This window comes from Anneissia japonica, unplaced genomic scaffold, assembly GCF_011630105.1.
Source record: "Anneissia japonica isolate Jap-2015-1 unplaced genomic scaffold, ASM1163010v1 scaffold1792_len1028045_cov167, whole genome shotgun sequence".
NCBI lineage: Eukaryota > Metazoa > Echinodermata > Crinoidea > Comatulida > Comatulidae > Anneissia > Anneissia japonica.
The window spans coordinates 431505-443857 of NW_022742319.1; the positions used below are offsets into that span (position 1 = coordinate 431505).

At 34.3% G+C, this 12353-nt stretch overlaps 1 protein-coding gene across 3 annotated transcripts in view; it reads right to left on the reverse strand.

Moving 5' to 3' along the window:
• Nucleotides 1-6601: 6601 nt before the first annotated feature.
• The window catches only part of LOC117119083 (serine/threonine-protein kinase 24-like), a 43444-nt gene continuing 37692 nt past the window's right edge, over nt 6602-12353 (reverse strand). For all 3 annotated transcript variants that reach the window (XM_033263892.1, XM_033263890.1, XM_033263891.1), the window contains 2 exons: nt 11948-12072; nt 6602-10570 (listed from right to left, as the gene is read on the reverse strand). In XM_033263892.1, the coding sequence (XP_033119783.1) occupies nt 10537-10570; nt 11948-12072 (159 nt within the window). In that variant the 3' untranslated portion in view covers nt 6602-10536. The remainder of the gene's footprint in view (nt 10571-11947; nt 12073-12353) is intronic.

Sequence of the window (12353 nt, forward strand, 5' to 3'; positions counted from 1 at the left end):
GATAATCCCATGTTGAATATGCTTTGTTACGCGCGATTATCCACTAGGCTCATTCCCACAGCCGTTGATTTTTTTTGCACTTGACCCGATGTCAAAGGTCATGAAAGCACCGAATGATAAAAGAACCGTACGTAATGGTGAAAGGGCCGAAAGGCAAAAGCACCAAATGATAAAAGATCCGTAAGTGTGGCAAAAGCACCGAACGTAATGTTAAAAGCACCGAACGTAATGTTTAAAGCACCGAACGTAATGTAAAAGCACCGAACGTAATGTTAAAAGCACCGAACGTAATGTTCAAAGCACCGAACGTCATGTAAAAAGCACCGAACGTAATGTTCAAAGCACTGAACGTAATGTCTGTCTCTTATACACATCTAGATGTAAAAAGCACCGAACGTAATGTAAAAGCACCGAACGTAATGTTAAAAGGGCCGAATAACAAATGCCCCGAACGGAAAAGAGCCACCAAAGGCAGTAACCGCGTTCCATATATTATTACCGCGAAGTGGGGCGGCGGTACATGCCTTGTAATTTACTACGTACCATTTTTCGATCGCCATGCGAAGTTAAAATAAAATCCCAAATCCTCCTCCTTTTTGGAATTTAAGGAAATTAATACATTTTTGTTTCTTTGTTGGATCGATTGCAGCAACCCAAACCCAACATAACGGTATTTCACATTATATAGCATTAATCATCTATAATAACTGCTAACTTCCTACCCTATCGCGTTGTTTTGTTTTGGTGACAACATGGCCGGTGTAAGTCACGTGATTGAAACCGAGTTGGCCAAACTCTCTCTATCTATGGCTCTGTTTTTTTCCAGAGCCGTAGACAGAGCATAGAGCTATTAAACAATAGAGAGAGTTTGGCCAACTTCGCGCATGGACGCCATGTCGTTACCAAACAGCTCAGGCGCATGCGCGCGTATACCTTTAATGTTATGTTTTTGTGACAACATGGCTGGTGTAAGTCATGTGATCGCGATCCACCCAATCACACGCGCGTATATAGAATCCCGTGAAACAGAGTTGGCCATTAACTCTCTCTATCTACGGCTCTGTTTTTTTTTTTTTAGTATAGATGTTTCCACCCAAGATCTGTAATGGCTCTCTTTGTTTTTTTCCAATTCCCGCTTTTCAGAGGCGTAGAATAGTGATATTTCATTGTCCATTCATTCATTCAAAAATTAAGTATGCCAGCATTGTATTACTTTTAATGAAATGAAATGAAAGACATAGAACAAAAAAAAAAAAAAAAAGAAACAGATGTAAACTGATTACAGATAGGCCTATCTCGAAAAAAAAAAAGAAACAGATGTAAACTGATTACAGATAGGCCTATCTCGTCAAAAACACGAATTTTTTTCAGTTTATTTATTTTTAAAGTTTTTTGAGTTTTTTTTTTTGGAAGATGTGGTCCGTTTCTCTCCACAAACCCCCGTAGTATACGCTACCGACGATGAAAAATGCATACTGTTGTAACCTTTTTGGCGGACGTAAAATACAATAAAGGTTGTACTAGTGGAGTACCAAACGGTAATCAGACTGACGGTATGAGAAGGTTGGGTTAAAATCGTAATACGTGTTTCTCAAAAGTATTGTCATAAATCATCGCAATATATGTCTTATTTTCAGGGGAAAAATAAATAAACCTGCCCTAGGCCTAATGGAAAATCTAAGATAATTATGCTTTCGTAGATTTGATAGAGGATATTGGTGGTGGGTTCAAATCCGGATGGGACCGGGGAAATACGTTTTTCTATTTAAAAAAAAAACAAAAACAAAACAAAACAATAACAAAACAATCTCAATACAGATACGTAGGCAGAGAACGTTTGATTCATAATGTTTTTCTTTTATAACTCATTTCACTTCCACGTTCATGGCGTTTAATAAAAAAAAGAACTTACAGTTCGAGATTTATTCTAGATTACTTAAATTACACTCTACAGGGTTGGCGGAACGTTCTTCAAAGTGGGCATGCCGGGCACTAGCATAAAGGAGGATCATACAAAAATTTTGAAATTGTGTTGTTGATATCCTAACTGTCAAAAAAAAAAAAGTGCAATAACATTAATTTCAGTTAACCACATCAGACGAGAGAATTGATTCCCACAAAAACAAATTCTGCGTAGAGCAATATTTTTTTTTTATAATGATGCTTCATGAACGGATCAACGATGCCGTATGAGAACACCGACAGAAGGTTGTCATACAGTCATATGAGAATTGGCTCGTTGCGAGTGGTTTCTGGTATCTGCATCTGGTCGAGACTGACACATCTGGAAGAGTTTGGTTGCCATTCTTGTTACAGTTTTGGCTCATATACAATGGATGGTCAGGGATGGTTGATGTGAAAGTTTTCTACTGAGCCTTATTGCATTCACCGGTGACCACTTTGCCGAGTGGAAGTTCTGTTAATGAATGCATGCGATTCAGCTTATAGGCCTAATGGCGGCATAATGTGTCATTTAAGGTTCGATTTTGATTTCTCCACAGCTATAACGGAGTAGGTTCATTCAAGTGGAGATTAGGCCGGCCTAGTTATTCAGTATCAACTAGAAACAACAAAAGATTCTCTTTAAACTTTGAAGTCGACAAAGTTTTGATTTTTTCGGCGTCGTCCTGATGTCTTCGTCATCATTGTCTTCTGCAACAGTTTGGATCTCGCTTGCGAAGTCCCGCAGTTTTCTACAGTGTCTGGACCGCCTTTGACTTCGCTTCTTCTGTGCCCCGAAAAAATAATCCAGTCGAAACAAAGAAATGAACTTTCTTTTTGGAGGATTCACCAGAATACCGGTTTCAATTACTTCCAATTGTGGAATGGAATCTGCTGTAGCAACAGAGCCATTATATAGTCCACGTGGTAACTCTGACAAATCTGAAAAAACAAACAAGTTTCAATTTTAAGGAAAAATTGGCCAAGTTATGCCAGGTCGACGTCTATTTCAAACTCTGTACTGTATAATAAAAACCTGACAGGATGATAATGCAATGATGTCTTGTTTATGTAAAGTACTTTGTCAAAAGATATTGATGAAGAAAGTCAAAAACCCATTTAATTTGTAAAGGATCAGCCAATTATACCTAAGTGATCAGTTTCGGTGACAAATAAAATGCTAAGGATAGACTTTCTATGTTGATGAACGACGTCTAACATGTGTGCTTTGATATTTTTTTTGAATATTATTATAAACGTAAGGAAGATAATTAATTAACAAATTATAAGTTAATAAATGTACAGTAGCTATTACGGCAACATTGATAAAAATGTTGATTTTTATAGAAAATGCTATAAGCTCTACTCACCGATTTGTGGAAGGCTTTCGCATGAGTAGAATTCAGATTTTATACTAAGAGACGTTGTAGATTGTGAAGACTTTGCTGATATGAATTTCTCTTCTAAAGCTTCGTCTTCTTCATCATCCGAATCTTGGCTTTCTCCCTTCAACTCATTTCCATTCGTACCGTGCACGTCGATTATAGCTGTCGCTTTTCCATCAGGCGAATCCAGTACGTCTCTATCATATCCGGCTGATAGTCCCACTTTTTTAGCTTTTTCGGAGAATGATCGATGGATGTCAAATACAGACTCATTTGAAAAATCTCGCTGGGTCATCCAGACACACTTGGTGCACATCTCACTGCAGGCTTGATGTCGAACCACTCGGGTTGATCTCATTCGGCAACGACCTTCTGCTTGGTCAATTTTCGGACAATTTCTATAATACCAAAATGGTCGTGGGTCCTCGTCGACATATTGAGCAAGAGAGTCCGAAATTGGAACTTTGACAACAGGGGCTTCCCAGTTCGGAGCTTGATCTGTGATAAATAAAATCCGTTCATGATTTTTATTGTCAAATTAAATTATTTTTATGGTAGTTAAAGTGTGTTTATCCGTTTAATCTCAGTCAGGAAGGCCTAGACAGAGTAAAGAGAGAATTTACGAGATTGTGAGCTCTTTTTGAACTTTTATGGCCGGACTGATAGACATGTCTAATACTCTAACCAAAATATATTCATCATTAAAAAAATAATAATAATTTTGCGGTTAATTCAAATAAAAAAAATTAAATTATGAAAAAAAAAATTAAAATAACGTAAGAATATGTATGTGTATGTAAGAAGGGCATAATAAGCATGCCATGCTTTTAATGGTCCAATAATCGGTTTAAAATGCAAATAAGTTTACTTGTACGTAAATAAATTAATGTAAAAATAAATACATGTTACTAAAATTAAGCTCACTATTAAACAAGTAGTTTCGGCACTAAGCTATACAGATTACAATTTTTTATGAATATATTATCGAAACTTTCAGAGCTAGGCGCTAGGAGAGTAACGAACGCCACTATTGTGATTTAGTAATCGAAATCCAAATGATCCATTATATAAAAATTAGAGGCTCAAACCTAAAAATATAAGAACATACTATACCTCGCTCATTCATGATTGAATCAATATAAAATATCTTCAGATAAAAATAAGTTAATTCGTGAACAAATATAGTATTCTAAGAGATAAAATTAATACAGTAGTTATGTTTGCAAAGTTTACAATGGTTTATGTTTAGTATCACTAGAATCTCCTAGACAACGGAAACGCCTCGGGATCTTATACGCGCATAATTTTTTGACGCAGATATTTGATTGGCTTATAAGTTTAGCGCTGAACCGCAACTTGGCAACGTATCAACAAAAAGCACGCTATCTTTAGGATGGTACGGTAGAATCTGAACAGAAAATAATACTACAGTAGTTAAGTTCGGTAGATTGTTATTGTAGGCAAATTAGGTACAAAACCTCGAGTACATTGCTCTGAGTTTTTTTTTTTTTTTTTTTGGAAACTTTAGATTGGCTTCTTTTCGAGATGGGCTTCTTTTCGAGGCTACATTTGCAAACTAATGAGGGAGGCTTGTTTTCAAAATAAATGCTGTAAATTTTGCAATTACTGTACTACTAAAAACAACAATAAATTAATATGGCCGCTGTAAGGCCAATCTGTATCACGGAGTGAGTTAACTGGGAGATGGGCTTAATTTCGAGGCTACTTTTGCAAACTAAAGAGGGGGGGGGGGCTACAATTCTAGATGGGCTTCCTCTCGTGATTACGCCCATTGGGCTTCAATTCGAGGTTTTATTACGGTTGTTCATTCCTGAATAATCCGGCTGTGCTTCTAGTTGGTCACTCCTGGCCCTAGAAAAGTCTCAACCAATCGTATACAGTATTAACTTTATTCGGATTCCATTTAATATACAAACTTTAATACATAAAACGTTTGTAAAATCTATAAATTTGTCAGTATCTTGTCTTCAGATCAAAGGATTGCCTTTTATCATAAAGGGGTTAAAAACAGGTAAACTCGTTGAGAATAATACTTAATCAAAAGGTCGAATTCCTTCATAATTGACTCTGAATTCCGTTTTTATTTTGATTGATTTAAAGTTTCTTATAAATCAAGTCAGTAATTTCAATCATGTGAAACGATATTTTAAAAAATATTTTTGTGAATATGAAAGATATATTATAGGTTAACTAATATAGTAAAATAAATCTGAATATTGAAGCACTTTGAACTGTTTCATGCTTTCTCAATAATTTTTTAAAAATTTGGCGTCATTCAACAGAAGTCACATGACCAGTAAGGTAGCGTACTTTAAATCCCTGAAGATGTTAAGACAGTGAAAGCATGAGACTAAATATAAATGTACCTTTTAGGTAGTCAAACGTTTTTGTTTTTTTTTACACTATCCATTTAAAATTTTGAATTAAGTCAATCATAATAGTGCATCTTTTTTGCTTTTACATGAGGATTAGACTCATTGAATCACTGAAGGAGTGAATGAATTTATTCATTTGAATTAAGTCAATAATAATAGTGCATCTTTTTTGCTTTTACATGAGGATTATTGAATTTATTCATTCACTCCTTCATTCCATTCCTTTATATATTTGGCAAAACTGTACTTTAACATAAACAAAAATAATGTTGTTCAAAGTAAGCAGAATTGCCAAACTACAAAACAAACACTTGTAGTTGGCCCATACACAGTGGAAGCGCCAGCCGCGCTAGTCAGAGAGCAATTGGACAAGACTAGGTCGTTTGACTGAAAATATCAATTTGCAGAGAGCAGCTTAATCCGGTTCCATGTGCATTTATGGCCCATGTGCACTTTAAAGAATGCAGTATACTCTTCGGAAAAGAGTAGTGCATTGTCTCCCGGTGTACTACCCAATCACTACCAGAAGGACCCACTAGATATTAAGTCTTCCTCTAGACTTTCGTGCTCCATCCTTGGTGTTTACACCGAAAAAATCCAATCCAATCCAGAGTTATTGTAATTGCCAATCCTTAATATTGTGGACAATTTATGGCCATTCTAATCTCTCCTCATGAACCCCACCAGGGATTTTATTCTGGGACCGACCATCAACGGGGGCTATAGACCGCCCCTTGTTTTGGACCACTGTTTGACTTGTTGGATCCCCTACGGGCAAATTTCTGGAGCCGGAGCCATCACTGCTTATGCATTTTAACACAGCTCAGATCATCGACCTCATGACACGCGAAAGAAAGACAAAACACAGGACCAGTTATATCAATGGTTCATCTTCATTTTATTTACATGTTATCGTTGTCTACAAGGCGATAGGATGGAATGTCAACTACCATGGCTAGACTCATAAAAAATCAAACATGTTTCATGCATGTGTCCTCCTTCGGCGGAATAATCATCAAATTATTGTAAAATGTGAACTGTAAATTATCATTACAGTTAAACTTGCCTAAGTCGAATAATATCTTATAAAGTCAATCAGTAAAGATAAAGTCAATCTTATTTTATATGCCAAATTGTTGTGTTTTCTAATTTTATCTAAAGTCAAACAATTTTTCAATGCAATGTTGGATTCGACTTAGGCAAGTTCAACTTACTCATAACATACGGTGTGACTGTCACACGTCTCAGACTGATATCTTCAGTTTCTTATACACAATTTTCTCCAGAGTTTTGGGAAGTTACAGTATAAAAGTCCAGTTGGTACAACCATAGACAATAATTATTTCATAATTTAACAATTTAAGCAATTCAAGCAAATGCCTACAACTTATGATGTACGGTATACCATACATTTGACATTGACACACCTGTATTTGCATCTAATTAACATATCCACGCTTCTTTGGCGACCAATACTCGTACTTATTTCTATGGTAATGTAAGATTATTTACAGCAATTGCTTGAAGTCTGTTGGAGCGTGCATATTAGAGCGTTATCTAATAATTATAATGGCACAAAGACGCATACTCTACATGTCTCCATACAATAACCAATTTTTACAAATCAAGAATAAGAATTTCCTAAATCCACTGGATTTCCACCGGGAATTTCAATGCAGTTTCCAACGTTTGAAATGTTTATAAATTATGTATAATATTTTTTCTCTTCTATCAACAATAATATTCCTGCTTCCGATTTTTAAATCATCATGTTTTTTATATGCATGGAACTGATCAATGTAATAGCCACTGTTTACAATGGTTACAGCCTTAATCTATGATTATAACCATGGTTAAACTGGTAATAAACTTAGTTATGATATCAACCATTACAATCATATGGTTATACCCATAGTTAAACTGGTAATAAAACTAGTTAAGATATTAACCATTACAATCATATGGTTATAACCATGGTTAAGCTGGTAATAACCCTAGTTATGATATTAACCATTACAATCATATGGTTATAACCATGGTCAAACTGGTAATAACCCTAGTTATATTAACCATTATTATCATATGGTTATAACCATGGTGATCATAGTTATGATACATATTTCTTTTTAATTTATGATCAATATAACCATATTTATCATAAAATATATTAATTAAAGCCGTACATAGATTGTATTCTATCTATAGTTCAGTGGTTCATTTTAGTAAAATAACTTCCCATATTATATGGAAATTCAATCTAAAAAATACAAATTACATACCAACAAAGGTTAATAGAGACATGCACCTGTGTGCATTATGGGATCGAAAGGTGGAGAAAATTATAAACACACACAATGTTAACTTTGTATGGTTCGAGTTTCGATCCCAAAGTGATACGTGCACTTTAAGATTTAGGGCACAGCTACTGACCGAATCGTAAAATGGCGAATTTTATTCAAATTCATCTTGTTTCAGAATCAAGATGTATCGACTTCCAGTTAAACAAGAATACTTTCTAAATATCTAAGTTATACCATTTAGAAGGCCTGTAAGAATAAAAACTGAATAAGTTACACAAATTAGGTCTAGTTATTTGCTAATTAAATATTTTCATCTCTGGAATTATAATTATTCGTAAACTAAATCAATATTTGCATTCAATGAAACCATTATGTTTGACTCTATAAATTAATTTTCAATAACCAAACTCTTTTTTCTAAATATTTGTACATGATATCCTGACTAAAAAACACCATTACCAATGCTACAACACTCCGGGCAATGCTACTAATAATTAAAATGTAGAAACAAAAATCATTATTTTAATTTATTACATCTTTAGAACGGGAGACAATCATTCCTTAACAAAAATACACTGGATTTTGAATCAACAAAATAAAAAGCTGAATTAACATTCACATGCTCATCATAAATAGAGGTAGAAAATGTTTCCATTTCCTTATTTGATGATAGTTGAGTTCTGCTTATAATGACATCTTCACTGCTCACAATGACATCGCAGCATAAAATTATGAGATAACAACCTTCATGTATCCTAACATCTATATCATCGCTGCTTATCATGACATCATAGCGTATGTCATCACAGCATTAAATTTCCTTAACATCTTATGATGTCATCAATGTTATGACATCATCACTGCTTATATCATGACATCATTACCTTTAATTCACTTCCATCTAAGCACCAATTTCTAAGAAATGTCTTACTCATCTCCCTTCTATAACATCACCAAAGTTTAATACAAATAATATTTACATACTTGCTTGTTTGTTTATATTCATAGATGTATATACAATATATTGAAACAGTCCTAGATAGAAAGAGGCATATGAAGGATGAAATGTCAAACAATTTATCTTAGGTATACCTTACTGTTGGGACCATATTACAAATTAATATCACCATCCCCAGTTGGAGGAACATACAAATAATGACAACCTAATTATAATTCATTCACTTCAAATGTTTGTGCCAAAGATATTTTTAAACCAAGTCATTTGTGCTGGTGTCTGGAACTTTTATCATAAACTCACACAAGATTTTCCTTTCTATGTTTTTGAGGATAGGGGGGTGTACAGTACCTCATTGAGGTAATGAGTAAGAGCTGAATGAATATCATTATAACCGAAGAACAGAAGGTGCAACCACTCTGTGTAAAAGCCCATATCACTTACAATGTGTTTCTACTGATAATTCAAATGGTTTCTATCATTGGTAAATGGATTGATCACCAAAATAAGGACTAAAAACTGTTCCATAAGAAATACTTAGCCTGCTGGACAAGAATTTATTCAATGCACACAAAAGAATTCTTTCTTTTTTAAGTGTGTGAAAGAACTTGTTCCGAGAATCGATTTTTTACCAGTAGAAACACACCCATAGATTTTGAACAAGATTTAAAACAGATCAAGATATATCTCAGTGGTTGCTATTGAAAAGAATTACTTAACAAATAAAGACTTAAAATGAAGCATAATACAATGATACCATGTGTTTAAAACAAACTTTAAACGTTGGGTGGGTCTGTACATCTACTATCATCTAAGGTGGGTTAAAGGTCAATTTAGATCCTCATCAATTGCAGTAAATCCCCTTCTTTCCTCCTCCCAATGTAGAGGAACCATCTATTAATATTTTCATGGATGTTCATACAATTTGGTTGTTTTTTTTTCAAAGGGATTATTTCAACATCATAGTTACAATCAATATTTCTACTAACACAATTGGAATAAATTTAAACTCTACTATACTTTTTATTACTATAGTATAAATCCTACATCTTTTTTTCTGGAATGATACCGATTCAGATTATGATAGCTATAAGTACCTAAGTATCATTGCCATAGCAACCGGGCATGTGTACACAGTACCGTAGAGGCAGCAACCAACATATCGCTCACTGCACGTAGGAGGATATGTTGGGGTTCAGCAATGTATAGAAAATAACTTTAGAGTGCTCCCAATGAAACAACATTGTATTTACATTCAAAAGCGACTGAAGAAATACCATTTGTTAGTCTGCATCACAGCTCAAAACCAATCCACATTTAGTAAATCAAATAATCACTAAAACTGAGCCGTTTATCTTGGATATATCAGTTAAGAGTCTGCATTTATTATGTTAAAACACTTTTTCCATGACAACATTTCTTCTAATGTTTAAACCATTTATTGCTGCTATCTTATGAAGGGCGTTCACACTAAGTATACTCTGAGCCTTGGCTTAACTGCAGGAGGCTGGTTCACACTAGGTCTATTCTGGGCTGGTCTTGTGGTCACAAACTATTGGTTATTTCACCTTGGCTGATTTGCTTGCACCACTTCTGAAAGACAAAAGCAACATGAGATGAAATTTACATTATTGCTTTTAATTGACACATCATCATAATTTAATAGAGGGCGGTATAACAATAATTCTGGCTCAATCGATTCAATTTATGAATTACATTAAAATTTGCTATTAATATAAATTCTTAAGAAATACGTAAAAACATGGGAGGCCAATGAGCTTAATCTCAAAAAGAAGCCCCTCTTTAGTTTGCAAAAGTAACATATTAATTTGTTTGGGCTGTTTTGACCATTTAACAGAACATTTTTAGTATTGCGTACATGTAAAAAAGACACAAATGAACAGATTAAGCGCGCTGCACAGCACAGTTTGGGCAATTTTATTATATGAAAAGGGTATATGTATATAAAATGTATGTTTCTAAACCATGAATCATTAGTGAAACAATATTTAATTTAAGATACATTCCAAATTTATGCACAACACTGTAGAAATAAGATATGTCCAATATTAAGCATATTCACTTAATGGATTTTAACAAGTTGTTGATACAGCACAGGTACCATATTTTCTTCAGTTTGGGAAAATGGAACACGCCAATTCCCAGGGCTGGCTGTGAGCCCGGGGCAGTTTTTCTTCTTGAAAGCCTTTGATTGAATTAAAAAATGACTTTTATTCAATCAGATTAATTTTTATGTAACTGATCACAAGAAAATTTGCTTTCTGTTGCCATTTCAACCTAAGCGATCGGATTAGTGTAGGCAAAGTTATGATGTTGTAAAAGAAACGACTTCTCATAAGCCAGCTCAAATCCCACGGAAAACACACTAACATCGCCTATATTAATTCAAACCAAAAATGACGGGGCTAAATATTTGCAAAAAAAAACAACTCTCAAACTCTCAACCATCTGGCCGGGGTTTCAAAACCCTCACTTAAAGATGCTTGTGTCCTGAAGCAAAGTACTTCATCAAGGGCGGATCCTGAAATTATACGGACTTCATAATCTTAATGGTTTAGAATAGGCTTTCTGGAATAGAAATTTTAAAACCTAATAATTTACCATCAAAATGTACTAAAAACACAAAAGCTTGCATTATATTAGTTACTGAACACACATTCAATCATCAATTAAAATTTACAAAGAAAAACTAAGATACAACATCTTAATAATTACATTAGAAATTGGGATCAATGGTTTGTCAGTGGAGAAAATGGCGTCCGGTTAAAACGTGGTATCGTGATATAACACTGTAGTAATCTATGTAGTGGTAAGGTAAAGAGACATGTTGGCAAGCCTTCAGAAAACTTTACACAGTCCAAGGTTTTAGAATTATATTTTTATATATTTTACTGTGCAGGTGGAATTTTGCTTTTGAATAAAAATGAAACTATAAGAAATGCGACTTACTGTTGGACTCTGTGGACGACTCTCTCCACAAGTTTGTCACATATACCAGGACTGGATTCCTCCGCTAGGTCAAATGCATTACCTAACTCTTGAATTGCTGCTGATCCTTCTCGTGTTCCTGACAACTAAAATATTAAAAAATATTTAAATAATCACTTTAATAAAAAAAACCAATACGGAATATATAAAATAATTGTGTCAATGTACTGGTAAGAGACATGTTTAATAGAATTTTAATTGATTGAATTTTAATTTATTGTCAAAAATACAGATAGAAGTTTAATGAAAATAGCGAACGAAGTTTAACAAACATAGAAAATACATACAAAAAATGTTATAGTTAAATTGCAGTGGTAACAGCATGGATAGGGGTGTAGGCCAGTTTTTCGGCTTAGGGAGGTTGGGG